General features: G+C 37.9%; 5 protein-coding genes across 7 annotated transcripts in view; 3 read left to right on the top strand and 2 right to left on the bottom strand.

The window, feature by feature from the left end:
* Positions 1 to 865: 865 nt before the first annotated feature.
* On the bottom strand, positions 866 to 2864 carry LOC134797119 (probable N-acetyltransferase san). The gene is made up of 3 exons (XM_063769355.1): positions 2721 to 2864; positions 2255 to 2578; positions 866 to 1707 (listed from the first exon to the last, which is right to left on the bottom strand). Exons 1-3 carry the CDS (start codon positions 2726 to 2728, stop codon positions 1509 to 1511), a joined length of 531 nt encoding a protein of 176 aa, XP_063625425.1. The 5' UTR covers positions 2729 to 2864; the 3' UTR covers positions 866 to 1508.
* A 239-nt stretch (positions 2865 to 3103) lies between these two features.
* Positions 3104 to 22997, top strand: part of LOC134797105 (probable cytochrome P450 301a1, mitochondrial) — a 308099-nt gene continuing 288205 nt past the window's right edge. The window contains exons 1-10 of one of the 2 annotated variants that reach the window (XM_063769335.1): positions 3104 to 3670; positions 3814 to 4045; positions 4555 to 4748; positions 5468 to 5666; positions 5877 to 5941; positions 6005 to 6105; positions 6424 to 6590; positions 7220 to 7285; positions 7361 to 7574; positions 8203 to 8604. In XM_063769335.1, the coding sequence (XP_063625405.1) occupies positions 3313 to 3670; positions 3814 to 4045; positions 4555 to 4748; positions 5468 to 5666; positions 5877 to 5941; positions 6005 to 6105; positions 6424 to 6590; positions 7220 to 7285; positions 7361 to 7574; positions 8203 to 8316 (1710 nt within the window). In that variant the 5' untranslated portion in view covers positions 3104 to 3312 and the 3' untranslated portion in view covers positions 8317 to 8604. Of the gene's footprint in view, positions 3671 to 3813; positions 4046 to 4554; positions 4749 to 5467; positions 5667 to 5876; positions 5942 to 5989; positions 6106 to 6423; positions 6591 to 7219; positions 7286 to 7360; positions 7575 to 8202; positions 8605 to 22997 lie in introns of both variants that reach the window. The other variant, XM_063769334.1, reaches the window with a different exon arrangement.
* On the bottom strand, positions 12785 to 13903 carry LOC134797122 (protein lin-52 homolog). The gene is made up of 4 exons (XM_063769360.1): positions 13843 to 13903; positions 13584 to 13685; positions 13241 to 13339; positions 12785 to 13133 (listed from the first exon to the last, which is right to left on the bottom strand). The coding sequence occupies exons 1-4, from the start codon at positions 13874 to 13876 to the stop codon at positions 12994 to 12996; spliced, it is 375 nt and encodes a 124-aa protein (XP_063625430.1). The 5' UTR covers positions 13877 to 13903; the 3' UTR covers positions 12785 to 12993.
* On the top strand, positions 14289 to 18490 carry LOC134797120 (small ribosomal subunit protein eS19A). 2 transcript variants are annotated; one of them, XM_063769356.1, is made up of 4 exons: positions 14289 to 14347; positions 14804 to 14874; positions 16792 to 17001; positions 18298 to 18490. In XM_063769356.1, the coding sequence occupies exons 2-4, from the start codon at positions 14804 to 14806 to the stop codon at positions 18476 to 18478; spliced, it is 462 nt and encodes a 153-aa protein (XP_063625426.1). In that variant the 5' UTR covers positions 14289 to 14347; the 3' UTR covers positions 18479 to 18490. The 2 variants fall into 2 exon arrangements, with proteins under 2 accessions (XP_063625426.1, XP_063625427.1); XM_063769357.1 differs by lacking the exon at positions 14289 to 14347 and adding an exon at positions 14406 to 14429.
* The window catches only part of LOC134797124 (sortilin-related receptor-like), a 60320-nt gene continuing 58168 nt past the window's right edge, over positions 20846 to 22997 (top strand). Inside the window, exons 1-2 of the mRNA XM_063769362.1 lie at positions 20846 to 21157; positions 21643 to 21897. Coding sequence (XP_063625432.1) covers positions 20915 to 21157; positions 21643 to 21897 — 498 coding nt within the window. The 5' untranslated portion in view covers positions 20846 to 20914. The remainder of the gene's footprint in view (positions 21158 to 21642; positions 21898 to 22997) is intronic.

Raw genomic sequence — 22997 nt, 5'->3', positions numbered from 1 at the left:
TTACATAAAAATACCTGGAATTTAAAGTTTCTGTAGGGGTCAAAAAACACCCTAATTGAGTAATAAGTTAATACCATTATTAAATTGTACACAATGCTAAAACATTTTTTTTAGACTGACTATGTAGTTAGCATTTTTTTTTACATATTGCTAGTAAGAAATTTCATATTATGCTAAAACTTAAGTCCTATAATCAGTAAAATTGAACTAGCCTTTTTATGTTTACTATATTAAAAGATTATTTAATTATCAAAATGTATGTATGTATTTCCTTATAATTTAGGTAAAAAATTGAATAAATTATGTTGGTTGTTTTGTACATTTACACAAATACACAAGAAATAAACTACACACACAGAGAAAAAAGTTTGAAAAAAAAAAGATCTCTAACAAAAATAATTGTTATTAAACTAGAGAAAAATATTGGGTACAAGACCTTATTGGGATAAGCCACATACATTTAAGTGCTACCTATGTACAGTATTGTACCTATACATAGCCTAAATATAGTATATTACATACCTAGGGCAGTAAACTAAGAGATCGTCAGGTGATAAGCAAAACTCACTAATTACCACCACAAGTTCATAGCCATAGTGAACCATATTAGTACTAATATAAGGTTGATTTTTGTTTAATTATTTTTTAGTAATTAGTGAGTTTTGCTTGTCACCTGACGAGATGTCCTCCTTGGATTTGCTTCAGCCAGCAATTACATGTGATCTGAAGCTTTCTTATTCACTGGCCGAGGTGTGTATACTATTTTTCTGTTTGACGGAGCCGGAAAGCAGGTATTTTATTAAGGGCAGCGGGTCGAAAGTTGACGCTTTGCGGCTGGCAATGTTTTTGTAAAGGCTAGTTAAAATTTTATGATTTACACCTGTCTTAATGGTTCCACACACAGGCAAAGTTACATTTGTAGGCCTTTGGCTTAACATTAATTTATGACTGTATGTATACTTAGTGAGTGACTTATGTTTTATACAAATGTTGTATCACTTGGCTTCACAATTATGACCAGTTATTCTTTCTATGATGATTTCTTGCTCTGTATCAAGTAGCAAATACTTCTGCCAGTTAAATTATTATTAGATGTTATTATATAACCTTCAAATTCCCAAGCAATATATAATTCTCACAGGAATAAAATACTTGTCCAGAAAATTTGATTACATATATGCTAACTCAATAAAATATTTTTTTTTTAAATAGAGAAACCAAATATTGAACAGATATTGTGACACAACCGTGATTGTAACCAAACAAGTACAGTAAACACTGCTAGCTTCACATGGAGAATTGGTAACATAGCCAGGTATAGATATTACCATGGCCCTCAGTACTGAAAAGTACAGTTGTAGTTTTCAACTGCCACAAAACCATAAAGAAACAAATAAATATGCAACATTTAGTAATAATTCAACTGTTAGAAGCCTGTCATAGCACTATTTTCATCATATAATGGAAATTTCAGAGCTTTTTGTACATACCGAGTTTCACATTCTAGCTCAGTCATGCCCGTTTGTCTTGGCGTGTGGCACAGTACCATTGGACAGGGGAGCGCTCTGAGGTTGTCTAATAGTCTTCTGTAACACATGTGCGTCTGCCGGCTCTATCCTCTTGTAGTAGTGCTCTTTTGTCTCCACAATTTCAAAGCCAAATTTCTTATAAAAATCTATTGCACCCTCATTGTTTACTTGGACATGTCTGAAAAAGTAAGTAAGTTTTTTAGAAAAATCTAGATGTGTGTAAGAGATTATAGTCATGATATGTGACGTTTTCAACCAAAAAGTATCACATTGTCGGTTGTCGATAAAGTTGATTTCAATGGCACATATTATGAACAAAATTCAAGCTAAGCCTATTATAGATTTGAAGAATCTGTGAGATTGCTGAGAAATAATGATGAAGTTTATTCTTATTTTATTTGTTCCACACTTGAGAATCCTTGAAGCCTGACATTTCCCTGACAGCTAAATTTAACAGGGGACAGAAATAACCAACCAAATGAAAGAAAGCATTACAATATTATTGATTTCTCACTATAAATAAAACAGATCAATATGTATAAGTTAAGGTTATGTAGGTGTAGTACTAATCTCTATAATACATACAAACATAACCTTCAATTATGCTATAAGACATTCTTAGTTGCTTCAGACACAGCATAGTATGCTTCCTTCCGGACCAATATGAATTGGTTTACTACTTGTTGTTTTTAAATGCAAATTTAGCTTGAATTTAGTGTACTTACAAGAAAATGCTGTCAAAATTGCCCTCTTGTTCAACATATTTGAGCACATGTTCCACCATGAGAGTCCCAATGCCCAATCTTCTGTATGGGTACAGGCACCCTAGCGTCATTATGTACAATCTCCGGGAGTTCTCCGATGTGTCTATCCTACAGCAAACTGCGCCCACCACAATATCATTGTAGTAAACTAGCTTGGCCAATTCACCTGCCTCCAATACATCCTTATAGAACTTATCGTTGTATGACACGGGGAATACAACTGTGTTTAGCTTTTTTAGTTGTTTTATATTGTGAGGCGTCACATCGCCTAGTTCTATTTTAGCTCTGAAAAGGCAAAGGTAATCTTTTATAGCAAATATGAGGGATAGAAGTCAGACATACCTATTCCAAACCAAAATCTCTTATCTATAGGGTGACAAAGATATATGATGGAGTAAACATCTTCACACTTTGATAGCACATTTACCTAGTCATTTTTATAACTATTCTATAATATACACTAAAAATTTAAAAACTAATCTAACACAGTTATATCACACGGAGATCACTCCCGCCATCTACTACTCTCCGAACAATCGTGTTACTGAAGAGTTTTTTTAGACCCTTAAAGCCAAACGTAAAGGCAAAGAATATTATAAAAATATTGATTTTTTTTTCTATGCAACTCATTAATTTAATAATAGATTATATTAGAATTGTTTTATCAACAAAAGTATATAATTATATTTTACTTATTGCATTGTATTTATTTAAAAATTCATTGAGATTGATAAACACATAAAAAACACGTTTCATTTTAAGCATTCCGTAAATACGCCTTTGATATGTTTTAAAATAATATTGCCATTATTCAAAATCAAAAAACTACTACAAATGTAGGGCCTTCACGTGTATATCAAATTTAAGCAGAGTGACGACGAACCATAGACAGATAAAGATGGCGCCAAGATTCGAATGATATTCACATTCTTTTGTTTGCATTCCAATGTCAACTTGGGTCTTGTTTCAGTCTGAAAACATAGATAAATATTTCTGTTTCAAAACTAAAATTTACTAAAATGTTGCTAAATAAATTGAGAGGTGTTCAAACGAACATAATGTTCAACCTACATCAGAAGAAAATATATTCGTCGTTTGTACGGATGCAATCAGTGAAGGCTCAAGAAATGCCGAATAAATTAGACAGTCGTGAAATCCAGATAGATTCAGCTAATGAGACGGTTACGGATATATATCCAGCTCCACGAGTTGTTCCTATGGTCGTATCAAGGACTACTGAAAGGAATACTGAAGTTTTGTCCTTCGATCACGTACCGGGGCCTAAGGCTTTGAAATATTTTTCCAACATGCGTCAATATTCTTTCCAGATTGGAACACAGTTGACTGCGGGGCTTGTGACCTTAGCATTTAACATAAGTAAAACATCAACTATCAATATATATTAATTAAGTGTAATATATTAAGTGTAGTGTGCTATTTGCCTAAAATGTTTGCATGCTGTCGGTGAAGGGCTTTAGCACCTGACCTTAGACCTCTCTTAGTACCGTTATTTTTTTTAGGTAACTATATAAACCTGAAAAACCCTTTCACAAACATGTCCGCACTTTTCGACGAGTACGGTCCGGTGGTTCGTTTCGTAAGCCCCGTGGGGGCCGACATCGTGTTCTTGAACCACCCTGAACACATACAGAAGGTCTTCTCTATGGAGGGCGAATACCCAGTGAGGTCGGCGCTTGACTCGCTTGATAAGTACCGCATCGAGAAGAACACTATTTTAGGACTGTATTCTATGTTAGTATTTAACTCCTTGTTATAGGTACTTACTATTAAATTAATGTCTGTTTCTTTTATTCCAGATGTTAATATGACAGATTGGTAGGATAAATTAGGGCAATCTGAAATATAAAAACAAAGCTTATACTGTCAGTAGAAAAAGGCGGCAAATTAAAAAAAAAATGTAGGCGCAGAAAGTGGGTGTTTCGTCGTGTTGTCGCTCTGTAGCACTTGTGAATTCGTACGCAAGTGTGACAGGGAGGCAACACGTCAAACGTGGTTCGCGGTAGGCCCTCAGATCAGATAAGTAAACACGTACACTCTACAATGAAGAATCGTGCGCTGCCCTAAGCATCAACCTCTTTTCATTTTGGCCAGATTATCGCTTCACCTCGTTGGGGTCCCACGCTGAAAGCCTAGCCAATGGCCAGTGGTTTTACAAGAAATGTACTTTGCCCACTGCGACTGAAGTTTACTAAGTTTTAGTTACCTAAATACCCCTACTCTTTTACCCCTCTTTTTTGCAGGAAAGGTGAAGACTGGGCCCACCGAAGGTCCCTAGTATGCACGCCTCTGCATACAACAGTGTCTCAAAACATGCAGAGCCTAAGCGAAGTGTGTGACGTTCTGACGAGAAAGATTTACACGCAGAGGAATCATCAGGACGAATTGAAGACGGATCTGTACAAGGAACTGCATAAATGGTCGTATGATTGTATGGGTATGTAACGTCATTTCCTTTAACCAAGGTTAAAGTTCTGTTTTACTAGTTGTGCCGGGACTCTGCTCCTGACAGTCCTGACCTGAAGCCTCCTCCACACTCGTGCGCGAAGCCGCGAACGCGAGTGTGGAGTCGATTTTCGCAGACAGCGAAATCTACTCCGCCATTCACGCGCAGTCTGGAGGGGGCTTTACGTCTGCTGCAGCGAATTAGGTATGTGTTGCCACCATTCTCTGCCCCTAAGGTGGGTTTAAAAAAAGTCGCCGGTTAATCTTAAGCTTTCTATTTGTCTCATCCAAATCGGTACAGAACTTTCGTATTCGTTATTAGAGCCACTAGTGCGTCTTTTGAGCGTCGGCGTCTAGTCAGCGCTATGGAAAACGGCGTCGCTGCGCCAACGTTGCGTCGAGCAGCAGTCACGAGTTGACTAGATCAAGACGCTAAAGTGCAACGTTCAGATATTTTTCAGCACCTCTCAGTCGGTCTAGCATGCGTTCTCGCGGGCGACTCCCAAGTATGGCCACAGAATAAATAATAGTAGTATGGACTCGCGCGCGAGAACGCAACTTATGCTAGACCGCCAGAGCCAGATGGCGACTATGTGTCTATGCAAAATTTTAACACTTGCCTACCTCACTACTCTGACATCCTATAATATTCGTTGAGATTGGCAATTAGGTAATACCTACTGTTAGGCAAGCTTTTCTTTATCTTTTTAGGCTTGATATTATTTGCGCAAAAGTTCAACATGTTGGAGACGAATATAATACACAGCCAGAACGACGCATCATGGCTCTACAATAGTTTGGAAAAGGCCAGCGACGCCATAATTAAGTGCGAGTCGGGGTTCCACATGTGGAAACTGTTTACTACCCCTGCCTGGTATTCGCTAAGGAAGCATTGTGATGTTATAGATAAGTAAGATTTGTTTATATTAGGTACTACGAAAGTTGGCAAACATGTGTATCTATAACGACTATAACTATTAACAACATATACAATACCTACCTAAAACTATATTCATAAGATCGAACGGATCAAATTGTTTGGCAATATTTATTACTTACCCTTATAATATTAATATCTTTATATTTTATACAATTACTTACTTTTTCTTTATTCCTCTAGTTTGATTGGTAAGCACGTATTACAAGCGAGAGAAGCCAGCAGCGGCGACGACTCCTTCAAGAAAGGTAAGTTTATAAATAAGTAAGATCGACATAGCAAATGTTTTATAACAGTACGCCATATTCTAGGTATGGAGTCGGTGGCGACCGCGATGATTGTGAACGAGCCTTTGAGCGTGGAGGATGCGGCCACTATGTTAATGGATATGTTGCTGCTTGGAGTTAATACGGTATGATCCCACTTCTGATGTACGGTTCTCGCTTGTTTCTAAATTAAGTAATGGTCTACTACGAGGGTTAGTCCCAAAAATACATAATAAAATAGCTATTTCATGGCCATAATTAGCATTCAAATATACCCTCGCAATGGTATAAAGAATCAAGTCGCATGATTAAAGCTGGAACAGCAAACTATTGGCCAACACACTCGTGTCGTGTGATTTTATGAAACTCTCAGCACGTTTTATAAACCCACACTCGTATTTTGATGCCTTTAATTATGCGACAGTCACAATATCTTTTGTCTATTTTACACAATTCATTTCAAGATTTCATCCTCAACTTCCTTCTTACTATACTACTTGGCGAAACACCAACGGGCGCAAAACATCCTCGTCCAAGAAGTCGATGCCTTAGTGACCAGCTCCATGAACAGTGTGCAGACGCTTAAAGAAAACACGCCATATCTCCAAGCCTGCATTAAAGAGACGTTGAGGTATTGATGTTTTTTGTACTCCTACTACTATTAGACTACTTGGCAACACACCAACTGGCACAAAATGTCATCATGCAATAATGTATGTGTACACATACAATATGGGATTTTTTTTTCTTAGCCTATTTGAGTGTCCCACTGCTGGGCAAAGGCCTCTCCCCTGATTCTCCATAGCTCCCGATTTTGTGCTTCCTCCGGCCAGTTGTAAAGGAAGGTGTCAAAGTCATCTCGCCATCTCCTTCTGGGCCTACCCCGCCCACGCTTCTTTACCGGTATCCACTTGGTGGCTATGTTAGCCCACCTAATATCTGGATGCATGCGATAGACTTGGCCGGCCCAGTCCTATTTGAGCATGGCGGTTTTTTGCCAATGTCTGCAATGCGGGTTTTGGAGCGCAGCGTAGTGTTCCGGACGCGGTCGGTCCTTTTAACACCTAAAATGCTGCGCTCCATTGCGTGTTGGGTTTTGGAGCGCAGCGTAGTGTTCCGGACGCGGTCGGTCCTTTTAACACCTAAAATGCTGCGCTCCATTGCGTGTTGGCAGACCTTCAGTCAATTATTAATTTAAAAAATATTGCACCACTACCATCCCAATGAAACGTGTGTAATAAACAACTATTCTGCTTCTAGATTAGTGCCTCCCATGCCAATAGTTACCAGGATACTGCCTAAGAACATAATATTGGACAAATACAAGTGAGTTGAAATAATCATATTATAAAATCAATCAAAATTTTACAAACACTTAAAAAATTAAAAATTTTCTTTCAGTATCCCGAAAGGTACTCTAATCATTATGGCGAACCAAGACACCTGCCGAAAAGAGAGTAACTTTGATGACGCCAATCGATTTTACCCAGAGAGGTGGCTCAAGGAAGAGTCCAGCGATTACCATGCTTTTGCCTCCATACCTTTTGGATATGGAGCCCGAAAGTGCCTGGGACAGAGTATGGCTGAAGCCATGATGTCTTTGCTTACAGTCCAGGTGATCTTTCAGATTTATAATTACTTTTTTTATAACAAGAAGTCTTAACCCTTAGATGTTTGATCAATATTAGTCTTACTAAATCTACCAAATTCACTTTAAATTAGGAACTTAATAATTATAACATAGTCTTATATTTCAACCAATCGCGTTGTAGCGGTGTCACACCGCTGTACTGGCCCCATTCAATGCACCATTCTTATTGCCCGTAAGGCCAGTCCTGAGACATACGCCAAGGACTGAAAGACGCCAGTTTCCCCAAACATTTTTAAGCAATTAATAGCAATTAACTAAATAATACCGCAGCATCATTTGTGGGTCTTTATTTTACACGTTCCCTGTCCACCGGGTGCCTCAAATGTGGGGTGATGAAGCATTTTTTCAAGAGTCCGTGCTTCCACTATGGGTTCACAGCTTCAAAGTGAAATCACACTTGGACGTGTGACTTTGTCATATCATTTTGTACGGGGACAGTTAACATGTTAATTAGTAGGCCTTACCTTTCAGGTAAGGCCTGTTTGACATTTAGCAAACTGTAAAATAACTTTTGTGGCCTATAAAAGTCAATCAGGCGCTGTCGTGCACATATCCAACTGTTGCAACTGATATCATTGACTGCTTGTTTCAGATATTGAAGAAGTTCAAACTCGAATATCACTATGGAGATATCAGGCCGACAAAACAATTAATTTCCAAACCTAACAAACCTCTGAAGATGAGATTCATAGACAGAAATGATTAGTAACATGCTGTATGTGAGTTTAATGTTTAGGTTTCTAATTTTACCGTTTTATGAACCTACTTTTGTTTGGTTATTCAATAATTTACTTTCCATGTTTGTCTAAAAAGCCTTGTTGATTCCAAAAGAGTTCCATTATCTGGCTTATTAAAAAAAGAATAGTGAAATAATAATTCAGTTAACTGTTATGTTACCCACTTACTATGTGATATCTGTGGCCTATTTTTAGCCTATTAAGCAAATTAGAAAAATCTGCGGAAGTAATTCGTGTAGTTTTGAAAATTGGTACAGGTATACCTTGTGGTGTCCAGATAAACATACTAAAAGTCCTCGAGGGTAGGGGGTGTGCTGAGGGTGTAGGAGGGGGTTGAAGGTACCTTTTTAGGGTTCCGTACCCAAAAGGTAAAACGGGACCCTATTACTAAGACTTCCGCTGTCGGACGGACAGCGGTCCGTCTGTCTGTCACCAGGCTGTATCTCACGAACCGTGATAGCTAGACAGTTGAAATTTTCACAGATGATGTATTTCTGTTGCCGCTATAACAACAAATACTAAAAACAGAATAAAATAAAGATTTAAATGGGGCTCCCATACAACAAACGTGATTTTTGACCAAAGTTTTAAGCAACGTCGGGCGTGGTCAGTACTTGGATGGGTGACCGTTTTTTTTTGCATTTTTTCCGTTTTTTTTTTTCATAATGGTACGGAACCCTTCGTGCGCGAGTCCGACTCGCACTTGCCCGGTTTATTTCATATTTTTGCTCATATCTCGAATATCTGTACGAATAGCATTATAATTACTTCGGCCAAAAGTTTTAACATTAAATTTCCTACAAATTTGGTTATGTTTATTTTTACTCTGCGATCAATACTTTAGGAGCTACAGGCTGTTAAAGTTAAATAAGAGATAAAAAATAGACGGTTTAAGAAAACATCGTTTTTTCGTAATTGTTCATCATAAATAAAAATTTTACATTATCAAACTACACAACGGGACTTAATCGCGTATTTAAGTTTTAAAATTTACCTCCGACGTTTCGAGGACGGCGTTGTCCCCGTGGTCTCGGAGAAGACTGGCTCAAGTTGACATCAACATCTTCTAGCCGCGCGAGTTTTTCGAACTACCCGCACTTGGTTGGTTGGTTGGTTGTGTAGTTTGATAATGTTTAATAATCGTGAAAGTTTAAATCAATAAAAAATTTAGTTTAGAATAAGCAAGCTAAGCAACCTTCTGATAAAATACAAAAAAAAACCGGCCAAGAGCATGTCGGGCCATGCCCAGTGTAGGGTTCTGTAGTTACCCGTCCGTCAAAATAGACTATTTGCAAAAACTGAAAAACTGCTGGACCGATTAGGTTCGCTATATTTTTCCTTGAAAGTCTTTACTAAGCTATGTTTTCACGATTTTTTTCATATTTTTTGGACCCATGGTTCAAAAGTTAGGGGAAACTAAAGGGTGAAACACAACTTTTTTAGGGTTCCGTACCCAAAGGGTAAAACGGGACCCTATTACTAAGACTTCGCTGTCCGTCCGTCCGTCCGTCCGTCTGTCTATCACCAGGCTGTATCTCACGAACCGTGATAGCTAGACAGTTGAAATTTTCACAGATGATGTATTTCTGTTGCCGCTATAACAACAAATACTAAAAACAGAATAAAATAAAGATTTAAATGGGGCTCCCATACAACAAACGTGATTTTTGACCAAAGTTAAGCAACGTCGGGAGTGGTCAGTACTTGGATGGGTGACCGGTTTTCTTTTGCTTTTTTTTCTTTTTTTTTTTTTGCATTATGGTACGGAACCCTCCGTGTGCGCGAGTCCGACTCGCACTTGCCCGGTTTTTTCTTTCAGATCTATTATTTCCAAAAATATTAAGTTGATCATAAAATGGTTCTTGAAGACCCTTATTCGTTTTAAAAGACCTATCCAACGACACCCCACACTATAGAGTGGAAGCGAAAAAAAATTTCATCCCCACTGTAATGTAGGGCAGCCACCATAAAAAAAATATTTTTTCTAATTTTTATGATTAAATTTGACACGTATATATAAATAAGTTACGCTGACAAAGTCGTAAAATATAAATATAATAAAAATATTTTTTTAGGGTGGCTCCCCTACATTAAAGTAGGAATGAATTTTTTTTTTTCGCGTTAACCCTATAGTGTGGGCTGTCGTTGGATAGGTATTTTAAAATGAATAAGGGTCTTTAAGGACCATTTTATGATCAACTTAATATTTTCGGAAATAATCGATCTGAAAGAAAAAAAGTTGTGTTTCACCCTTTAGTTCCCCTAACTTTTGAACCATGGGTCCAAAAAATATGAAAAAAATCGTGAAAATATAAAGACTTTTAAGGAAAAATATAGCGAACCTAATCGGTCTAGCAGTTTTTGAGTTTTTGTAAATAGTCTATTTTGACGGACGGGTAATTACGGAACCCTACACTGAGCATGGCCCGACATGCTCTTGGCCGGTTTTTTTTGTATTTTAAGGTACTTTCAAAACTACACGAATTATTTCCGCAGATTGCCCAAATTCGGCTTAATTTGACGTGGCTATTTATAAAGCTACAAGTTACAATTTACAAGCGGAAGTCTCGTTCTAACACATAAGGTTAGAAAGAGACTTCCGCTTGTAAATTGTAACTTGTAGCTTTATAAAATAGGCCACTGGCATCCAACAAAATGTTTTAAAATTTAACATAGATAAAGTAACTAACTTCATCACTATTCCAACAAGTTCAGCATGATAGCATGACTCGAATTTTAAATTTAGGTCCATGATTAGAACTATGGAAGTTCGATAAGCATAATGTATGACTGTATAATGATGTAAGACAATGTGAATTTCTGTCAAATTTTTTTTTTAGTCTTAGCTCTTAGACTAAATTTGTTAACATAGTGTAATAAAATGTTATTTGGGTTAAAATAAATTGTTTCCTTTCAACACGATTTTGTGTTGGGTGAAACTAGCTTATACAGTCAGCAGCAGAAGTTGCAATGCGGGCGAGGTGTTCAAAATTACCTTGACACACTCTTGCTTATTCTCTTAACAATAAAGTCGCGTCAAAATCATTTTGCACAGATGAGCCGCTTAACAACTTATGCTGCTGACTGTACTATTCTAGGAACTAGACAACCTTTTTTAGGATCTTGAATAGAAAAGTAGATACCTAAAATTTTACCTGACTATGGAGTATGGAATGGTATAATTTTTGCAGTCTATGATGTACAGTCAGCTGTTGATAAAAGGTAACCCTACCGCATACAAGTTTGACAGTTTGTACGCAAATAATATTGCTGACTGTACTAGGTTCTGCCCAAGATAATAACTGTCCATCCCATCCATACCGAATTTATTTCATCTAAAGCGCGGTTTAAACTAGCAAGAACTTGGATGCAATTTTCATTACATTGCAGTATCTGATCAGACTTGAATGTAGTTTACCTTAGTACATAGTTGGCAATGTAACGTAAATTGCATGCAAGTTCTTGCTAGTCTGCTTACGCCTTGCTTCATCAGTTCAATGATTTAAGCATATGAAGAGGTAAGTAGACAGTTAAGTGTTAATTGGACTATAGTGGTGCATCAATCATACATAAATATACTGCTAAAATCATTACCTTTACCCGGAGGTGGGCTTAAAGTCAATCTATGTTGATGACGCGTCTGTTTGTGTGTTTGTTTTTTATGTTCTCGAGAAACTCAAAAACTACTGAACGGACTTGCATGCGGTTTTCACCTATCCAATAGTGATTCCTGAAGAAGATTTAGGTGTAAAATTTATTAACCCGTTCAAAGCTGGAGCGAGTATGTTATATCAAACAGTTTTTCTCTTAGTATTCTGTCAAATATTTGCTATAAGTCATGCATGACTTGCAGTTATTAAAAAAATCATAGTGCTTTTCTAAAACATAAATATTGATTAAAGATTCAAACATAGGTCGAATATGCATCATTAAAAATTTGAAACTATTTTTTAAACAAATGCTATTAATAAAAATTGTTTCTAAAAATACGAACTAATCAATTTGTAAAAACTTACTAAATATTAAAACTCAATAACAATTGCATTGCCATCTGCTCAGTGCTTGGCAAGTTGCATTTGGAGATGGACCTGAACTACTGGCACCTTAAGTCTAATTAGCTTCATATGAACGGGAGGACAGAGCATACAGGCCAAAGCATTACCATATTTATGTTCAACAAAATTATTGCAACCTTGGCACTTAATACATTAAAAACCACATGTAAGGTACCGAGTTAGAATTATTAAGGGCTCATTTAGACAGCGCGCGAACTCGCGTGCGATTTTAGTTACATTGCGGATCATTGAGGTTACAACAATTCAGCCAACCGATCAAATAATGCAATGTAATGAAACTTGCATGAGATTTCTCGCACCATCTAAATGAGCCCTAACTCAGAAATATCACAATGCATTTATAAAGTAATTAAAAATATAGAACTTTTATCAAGTTTAATTATAAATCAAACAATTATAACAACAAAAACAATCTGTCGAGTTCATACCTCAGGTTTTAGTTTATACTTTTTGTTTGAGTCAACTGAAAAAGTCGGCAACAATTAACCTAAACCTGAAAGATATTAACTAGTAACAGACTACAACTTAATGACTAACCTGAATAACTGCTAAGTAAATTACACTAGCGGCCTATCGATTTCTTCTTGCAAATATATTCAGATATTTCCCTCTTGTCATTTCCTTAGCCTCTTCTAGTCCCAGTTGGTATGCCATGTCATGCAGTTTCTTCACTTCCATTATAAGGCCACTAGTTGAGAGAGCTGCCAGTTCTGTAAATAAAGTTGTAAACAAAACATCATTAACGATTCAATAAACATAACCAAGAAAGCACATAACACTTTACTATGGAGCCTAGTTCACGATTTGTAACACTTACGTTGCATTACAACCACGTCTTCTTTTGTGAGTCCTCTGCTCCAGGCGGGAGGCGACTGGTTAGGATTATGAAGCGGTGCGAATTCGGACACTCCAGGCACTGCGAAATCATCAGAACAAGGGGACCCATTATCGGCCTGCGTCGCGTTATTGTTTCCATCACCCATGGTAATATTAAAAGTTCAAAAGCAAATCGGTTGTAACCGAAATGCCAGAAATCATAATCCGATACGTAATGGACGGAATGACAACATCATGGAAGAAACCAAAATCCCGCGCTTTTTGAAAATTAATCTGCTTGGGTTATGACGAATAAAACGTAATAAATATCTTTATAGTCTTACTTTGTTCAGGCCATAGCTCTGGTGATGCACGATCAAGCTTTTCTAGGCTCAAAAGGCTTTCCTCGAGGGATGCCAGAGGAATATCGTCGGGTGCTGCTTGCCCTAGAACGTAATGAAAACATCACCAACAAAGAACAAAGGTTTAGTACCACGAACACGTAAGTTGTATTGGACAATGATGTATAACAAGTTATGCATTATATAATGCAAAATAACTTAAAAATGAGTTAGTTTAGCACGTAATTTGCAATATTATCACCTTCTTGTTCCATTGAACTCTGTTTCGCGGCCATTTTCCAATTTATGACAACATTAAACCATAGACTCTACTGACTCTAGATGGTTAAATTCATGTAAAGACAATGACACACTTTATGAATTTTATGATTATTAAGTTTAGTAAATGAAATAAACTAATAGCACCCAATATTTTATTATATAATTACAGTCAATTATTGATGCATATTTTTATTAAATAGCATATTGCCGCTCATCAGTGTCTATGGATTTCATTGATTTCTACCATTATGGTAATTTAAAACAGTATATAATTTTATTTTGAATGAAATTGCAACTGCACCTAATTGTCCATTAATATATGCAGTATAAATCAAGTTTCTGTTTAAGTTTTCATAATAAATTCCATTTTATTTATAAAACAGATTAATTCCTTAAAAAAAAATAGTAGATTTCATAGCATTACAATGTCAACACTGTAAGTTTTTTTTTTTCGTTCTTTCTTCCGGTTGACAGCCAAAAGCAAGGTGGGTTATAGCCACATGGGATTTTCATTATTTTGTGAAATTATAAAACAGTTCGGTATATTTGTGATATTTGAAAGTTAAGGTAATATCGTGACTACCGTTTTGTGCATTTTGCCTTTGAAAGAGCAAATTACTTTCACACTCTAAGAGTTGGCGTATTCGCCAACTGAACTGTCATGACACGAGCGTAGATGCCATTCCATTCGTTTTTCTTATTTTTCAGCAAAATTACCTTCTCGAACACTCGTTTAGTGAACTATATCTGATATTCTTCTGTAACAGTTTTAACATTGACTTTGACGATATATTTATTATAAACAAAAATGTATTTCTTATAACATAACCTAACTTTTATTAGAAGCACGAAGCGATTCTGGTTCTTTAGTTGAAAATTCGTGGAGTATTCGAGTAGTACCGCTTAAACGATAATTAAATTGAATATATTTAATATTTCAGATGCGTTCCGTCACGCTTAAGGATGTTGAACAAGACAAGGTCGTCAAGACCGTCGCTGCCCACTTGAAAAAGTAAGTAATTTGTGATTATTTGTATTATTTTATGCTTAAGGAGTCTGTATGGTTGGATATCACCAAATCACAACAAACCAAACTTCGTACTTGCCAATGAAGCATGGAACGAAGCATGATGGGAAAGAGGAAAATAGATAAAATCAACCACAACATAATCAGGAAAGTTACAAAGACCCAAGTTGTGGTGCTAAAACTAAGAACACTTAAGTGGAAATGGGCTGGCCATGTAATTAGAGGAGAAGACAAATGGAATAAATCAGCAACACTATGGTACCCAAGAGAGGGCAAGAGAAAGGGAGGAAAACCTTTCAGAAGATGGGAGGATGATCTGGTAAAGCCAGCTGGAAAAACCTGGAATAGACTGGCACAGAAGCAAGAAGATTGGAAAGTGTTGGGGGAGGCCTTTGCCAAAGGGCACACAGAATTAGCAATGGAAAATAATTAAACAAACGATACCACATATTCTGATACAAGGCTCTAAAATAAAATAAAATGAAATGGTTGGATATAATATAATTGCTATAATTTGTGACCATTTGATTATATTCCCTGAAGTATGTACTTGTGGTCACATCAAATAATGCATTACATGATAATTAGCATGAATAAATGAAATGAAATTATTCAGGTGTTTGTTTGAAATAACTTTTGTGGACATATTTTGTAGCAGTCGCAGGAAATTATGGTTCCATTTTTACTTAAATTACAGAACTTTTACAAAATAATTATAAGCACCTTCAAATTCAATCAGATTTATATACAGTTATGATCAGAGGGCGGAATTGCTCATGGCAAAAATCAAACGCCCATAGAGTTGGTACATTGAATTTTATCGATTTTTTCAGCTATCGATAAGTTCAGTCACCTTTTACATTTTATACAATGAAAATTAGTTCACAGGTGATTTGAATCCTTATGTTGTATTATTGAAACTTAGGTAGTTTTAATAATGCAGTACTAAGTAGTTTTTAAAATTATTGTTTTATATTGTCTTTTATTTAAATGTTATTCCGTAATGTTCATATGAAGTCTATTATTGTTTGCTTATGGATTTGAGGTTGAGGTTACTAATTTTCATCATATAAATTGTAAAAGGTGACTGAACTTATAGATAGCTGAAAAAGTCGATAAAATTAACACTTTCGCAACCAGGCAAAATTTCAAACAATACCCCAGAAACCGACAGTACTCGCTAGTCGGGCAACGACGTGCAACTCAATGCCGCACGCCGCGAACCCGCTAGTCGGGCAAGCGGCGGACGCTCAGGGCTGTGCAAAGTAACTTTCGTATAAGTACGTGGATAAAATTAAATCTGCTGTCTCATCTGTTTAGGCTCCCCGTTTTGTTCTTCTCCTAATTCTAACTCCTATTGATACATACCCGTGTATGCAATTTCACGTAACCAACTAATAAGAATTTTTATTTTGTAATCGCATTAGGTAAAGCGAATAAAAATACAAAGTGAAGTAATAAAATATAATAAACCAACCACCACCAACCCAACCACCAACCTGTACTGTACCAACTTTTCGACCACATAATAATCAGAAGACTTACAATTTTTTCTGTTAGTGGCAGTGGCAGCCCTGAGGTAGTGAAGATGCAATGCTTGCCCGCCTGTCGGGCACTTCGGCGTCGCGTGTAGGTTTATAGCTCTTGCCCGACTAGCGGGTATGCCGGCATCTGAGTAAAGTTTACGAGTGCCCGAGAGTCGGGTACGCGGTGTCGAATGTGTTAAACGTTCCAACTCTATTGACGTTTGATTTTTGCCATGAGCAATTCCACCCTCTGGTTATGATTTACATATATCCAATACCATGGGCCTTTGCCCAGTGGTGGGACACTTAGATAGGCTAGGAAAAAAACAAAGCATAGCGTGGGTTAAAAATTTCAATGTTATTCTTCTAATTACAGGACGGGCAAGGTCAAGGTCCCAGAACACATGGACCTTGTGAAGACCGCTCGCTTCAAGGAGCTGGCTCCCTACGACCCCGACTGGTTCTATGTACGCTGTGCCGCCATCCTGCGTCACATCTACATTCGCTCCCCTGTCGGAGTCAAGACTGTCACCAAGATCTTTGGTGGCCGCAAACGTAACGGTGTCACACCCTCACACTTCTGCAGGTACAGATTACTACTTAAATTAAACTTTTTTGTTAACACAGTATGTTACATTAGTTACATTACATACACATTTCTTGCAGATTGTACAAGTGCACATTTGACCTAACATTTATTTCTTATACACGCTTTTTTTTAGTTTCACTTGTCCCTTTCTGTATGTCTGTAATAAAATCATGGAAGCTAAATTAGACTTACTTCACATAGGTATGTAAGTTGGGTGACAATGCAATATTATGGTACCATCAAGTTGATCTGATGGTGGAGACTGGAGGTGGCCATCTGGCCATAGGAACTTTGTGATATATCAATGTAAACTCATTGTGTTCCCTTCGGTCGTGTTTTACTGTATCACCACTCATTGCGAATTTGCTATTTTCGGACATGTAATGTACTATTATGACACAACATAATTATTTTAATTTATTTTTGATAATCACAATATAGGTTCTTATAAACTAGTGGCTCTGTGAGCTGTAGCTTAAACCTGAATAAATGTATGGCTCTGCCATTTTGAAAAATTTCCAAAAACTGAATCAACAAAAAAACCTATTTCATTATTGAACCTGTTTGAAAAATTTCACGAAAATCGTTTGAGATTTGCGACCTGTGCTTTAGAGGAGAACATCTGGAAATACAAAAGCATTTTTGGATAAGCTAGAATGGAGACGTTCACTAACGCTAGGTCACAAAAAAAATAGTAATAGGTACAGAAGACTCACTCTGTAACAAAACGCGTCTGTTACGATCAGGACAGATATGGCCGCTAAGTGGCGACAGCGCCACGCGCGGCTTGGCTTGCCACCAAAATTGGTGTGGAACGGATGTACTTTTAGCTACCTGTTGCAAAGCAACGAAATCGCGGAGTGAGCCACGCCTGGCTAGGTCAAATATTGACATGTATGTAAATGTAATTTGAACTACAATCATATTACCAAGATAGTTGAAATAAATAATGATTAAAAAATAATTTTAATTTTTACTGTGGTCCATCTATAGCCACAAAGAGAGTCCCAATATTCTCAACCTCATATCAAAGAAGCTACAAATTTTCTGAGAGAAAAATAAGTTAGATAGCAAACACATGCGCTAGGAAACTGCCCTAGTGTATGACTTTCATGATGATAGCGTTTTCTTTCTCTCTCACTATACTGCTTTTATGAAAGCTTGGAGCAGTTGTAAGCCGAGCACGGCCAAATAATTGAGTGAAATAATACTGTAGGCACAACTTTAATTTGCTCTATTTACACTAAAGTGCGAGAAACATTTCCTTCAACTAAAAAACATTATCAATTTCAGATCGTCTGGCAGCATCGCCCGCAAGGCGCTCCAGGCCTTGGAAGCCTTGAAGCTCGTCGAGCAGGTCCAGGATGGTGGCCGCATCCTCACCGTCCAGGGCAGGCGTGATCTCGACAGGATTGCCGCTCAGGTCAAGCTAAAGGCCAAGCAGGCGGCCAAGCAGCAAGTCATCGTGCTGTAAATCTAATAAAAATATAACAAAATTTGTTTGTTTCATTTTTTTCTTAGTACCTCAACTGCATCGTCAGTTTCACATTCGTCCTCATGAGGTGCAGCATGAGGTGTGCCGACCGAACACTGATAAATTCGAAAACTAGTCACATTTTTTAATGTATGGCCTTTTTGGAGTTTTGAATCTGTAGCCTTCTTATTTCCGTTATAATAGTTCAATATCCGAATTGAATTTGTCCTTTTAAGGACATTGGAGTCACTTAGGAGGATAGAGATCGAAATATAACTAAAGGAAACTAAAAGTTTAAATTTTTGGTAACTCGCATCTGTAGGAGTAACTGGTGCAATACTGGTCGAGCAGTATCGAAATCTCGTACTGCCCTGCTTAGGGGCTGTCCATAAATTACGTCATCGATTTTTGACGATTTTGGATCCCCCCCCCCCTATAATCATCCAAAAATCATGCTTCAAATGACCCCATTTCCTCCTACTTCACGCTACCGTCATCCGATGTCCAGACCCCCCCCCCCCCTAACTTGAAATGACGTAATTTATGAATAGCCCCTTATTGTATATGCAGTACTTGCATGAAAATCGTCGTTTAAATAAAGAACGTATTCAAAGAGAACAAGATAAACAATTGCATGACTTTTCAACTGCGATTACTGCAGTGATTACTGTTACTTGTTAGCACGGCAGCGTACAAGTAGCTTCTAACTAATCCCAGTGAGTATTGTATTCTTTGGTCCAAACCATGAATCTAGTATATAACTGGATCTGGCATGAAAGGTGAGGGGGGGAGCGACCGAACAGGATAGTCTTATGTATCTTTCAGTAGGAGTAGCAGCGAAAGAGCTATTATTGTTTGTCCGTCGTGGGTTTCCTTCGACACCCTTTTGAGGGGGGTGTGAGTGGCCTCTTCCGCCTTTCGGCTGCAGAGGCTGTGTTAGGTCGCGCCCAGTCGCGCCCCACCTTGTGGGGCGGTCGTTCGCTCGTCGTTTTGAGGACGGCAGTGTGTCTATTGTGGACCAACTTTTTCGCGACTTTTGGCGACATCCGGTGTGGTGTGTGCGTAGGGTTGCCAGATGGTCGGGATTTGGCGGGATTCTCCCGATTTTTAGCATGTGTTCCCGATTCCCGACAAAGTGAAAATTGTCCCGAAAAACAGCTTCACGTTATAAAACAATAATTTCATGTTCCGAACTGTCCTCGAGCGAGCGAGCGAGCGACCCGCGTTGATTTGTTCAAGATCTCAAGGAATTTATGCTATTTTTATATAAAAACGTCTATGGGCAGAGCAGCAGACGTAGTGCCAATAATATAAAATATCGTTGTTTTTAATACAATTACTTTAAATTGAATGTCTTTTTTTCCCGACTTAAGTCCCAAAATCCCGAAAAATTGATATTTTTTCCCGATAATAGCGCCTTTCGATCTGGCAAATCTATGTGTGCGTGTCTTCTTCTTCGTCATCTTCTTCTGTGGTGTGTAGGAGGGCTCGGGGGAGATGCCGAGCCCCGTGTAGGTCCGGTGGCCGCGTGTAGTGCGGTGCGATTCCGCGCAGGTGGTCGTGGCTGGAGTTGTCCGCGCGGTCATACATGACCCGCGCGAGACGCTCGATGAAGTCTTCTAGGCTGCTCCACTTCAGATGCTCGGCGATGGCTGCGTTGCTGACGTACCGCGTTGCTGCGACGATGTTCCGTAGTGAGAGGGTCTCCTGGCGCCTCATGTTCGTCTTGATGGACCTGCAACAGAAAGAATACCAGGCTGGTGAAGCGTAAGTTAGTCGCGATCGGACGTAAGCTTTATACAGACCGAGTTTGGTCCGTACAGGGAGCTTACTGCGGAAAACCGGGCAGAGGTTCATACGAGCGGTTTTCGCTCGTATGATCGTCTCTGCGACGTGTTTCCGCATGTTGAGCTTCCTGTCTATGGTCACCCCCAGGTATTTCACTGTGGGTGACCATGTGAGCGGCTGGCCTAGAAGAGATAGAGCTATTATTGTTTGTCCTTGTCACGGTCTCACATTTTATTTGTTCCCCACCGTAAATTTAGTATGGATTATAGTGGGCATTAATATCATAAATAATAGCATAAATTCGACCAATCACAGTGTCGCATTGCGTATGTTTTGTCCCTCCCGGAGGCACGCGTATACCGCTTCTACGATCCTAGCTTCTATGGTCGAAACGCAGTGTGCAAATATATCGTGTTCATGTCTGCATTTGGTCTACATGGTGTGGACGCACCTCGACTGACGCGTCTATATTTATTACGTATGGTAACCCTATTAGAAACGTCACACGTCATTGTCAAAATTGATTGTAATGTTCCGCGACTAACTTCATGTTTTCCAATATTTTTCTCACGGCGGCGCAGTCAGATTAGTTTAGTACAAAACAAATTACGAGTCAGTTCGGTTGGATATGCAGTGAGTGATGACAAAATGTTGGTGACACTTGATCTACGTATCGGTATATTGGCCGTTATATATTTATTTACTTGTGCAGTGTGCATACAGTATGGAAGCCCTGGGAACACTTTATACGTGGCAGAAGAGTCTCAAAGGGGCTTGGGTAAAACTATTATGATAAACAGAGCTGAAGAGGAGGGTTCTAGTCTAGAAAGGAGAAAACGGGATGCGTCCGAGTCAACGCCTCCCGCACTTCAAAAGAACATAACTACATGGGTAACGGTCTATTTCCTTATTAGATTCGATTAACCCCCTTTTGTTATTTATTTACTACTGGGCCGGCGTCGTGTGATTTATCACTCACTGCGGCGCACTCACCTTGTAACGCTCTTTCCTATATTTACAAGATGACTTTACATATTTTTGTTTCTTTGCTTTCCTCGACCTTGACATATTATTGTTATTTTTGTCAACGTAGTTTGTATACTATTTTTGTTTGCAACAACGACAATGTTTTCATCAAAATCTAATCTAGTACTTTTATCTAGTATAGTATTTCTTTATCTAGCATTGCTTTTGTGTGCTAATAACTTTTTTTTGAGGAAAACATGATCTGGTTTCAAATACGATATGAATACTGGACTGTTGTCCTGCCAGTTTGGCAGAAGAAGAAACTGTACAAATAGGGTTTACTTTGCCTGAATAAATGTTTTTTTTTTTTAAATAAATTTACAGGAAACTAATAGTTTTCCATCTTTCAGACTACCCATCTAAATGACAGCCATCAGCAGCTCATGGTGCATTGGGTGGGCGAGGGCTCCAACGTCATCATCTGCCTGGCTCGGGACTCCAGCCCTAAGAGTAAGGGGGTCTTCTCACCCTCCGCCTTGTTTATCTCATATGACTATGGGAAGAATTTCACAAATAAAACGGACATGTTCAAACTGGATGACACACCAAACAGTGGATATGCCCAGTTGGATAAGTTCTTTAATCATCCCAAGTACCCAGAGTTCGTAAGTATTCAATTGATATATTTATTTTAGTAAAGATAAAAGATAAAAAATAGTTTATTCAAGTAGGCATATTACAATGCGCTTGTGAACGTCAAATAAAGCTACACCAGCGGTATTAATTTATTACCCTCTTGTGAGAACTGATGATATTTAACCTTTATTGCACAATACAAGAAAGTAAATGCCAGATTCAGGGGCGTATTTACCCTAGGGCAATCCCGGCCATGGCCCGGGGCGCCAATCCTGACGGGTTGCATTTTGTTTTTCTTCCTTGACTTCTGGGGCGGTCAAACGTATTGGCCCGGGGCGCCAAATTTCAAAATACGCCCCTGGGCCCTGACTTAATGTTTTAAGGCATTCTCTACCAATCAAATATTCAATTATTTAAAAAAAATCTAACCATTACAATGCACTGGTGCAACCAAATTACAAACTATTTAATGCCATATTAATTGATGTAATAAACCAAAACAATAATAAACAATTACGGTTAACGATAATTAATTATTATCATGGATTATTAACTAATGATAAAATATCAATTTAATGACTAATTGCCTGAACCACAGTTTTCCTTTTAGGTATAATGTGTTTTATTAAATTGGTTTCTTAATGACTTTTGCACAAGTTCAACAAACTTAGGTCAATGACCTTTGCAATAGACAATTAATACAGATGGTTGAACTAATTTACTGCCTGTTTCAATAATAGCATGACAAGCTCAATATAACTCATGATAATGCAACGTTGAACCAATTTGATGCAATAGGGTATTTTCCTACTAGTCAAATCAGTTACTTTTTTAGAACTGTCAAAACAATTTGCTAATATGGAATTTATATGAAACATTACATCGTGACGTCACGGTCAACTCACCTACTTATTACATTTCTATCCGATTTATTAAATAGAACTTGTGTTTTAAAATAACTCCTATCTGTGTTTTTCTAATAATTATCTGGTGCTTAATTTCATGCATGGTGTAAAATAATTTATTTCAAATACAGTATAATACCCTATTAGAATGTTATCAAACAGTTCTAAAGAAGTTCAGTTGATGTTTCTTTTTGATTCTATAATATTCTATATGACTATTACTG

Source organism: Cydia splendana, chromosome 14 (assembly GCF_910591565.1).
Source record: "Cydia splendana chromosome 14, ilCydSple1.2, whole genome shotgun sequence".
Taxonomy (NCBI): domain Eukaryota; kingdom Metazoa; phylum Arthropoda; class Insecta; order Lepidoptera; family Tortricidae; genus Cydia; species Cydia splendana.
Note: the sequence above shows the minus strand (reverse complement) of the source record. Positions and strands in the feature narration are given on the sequence as shown.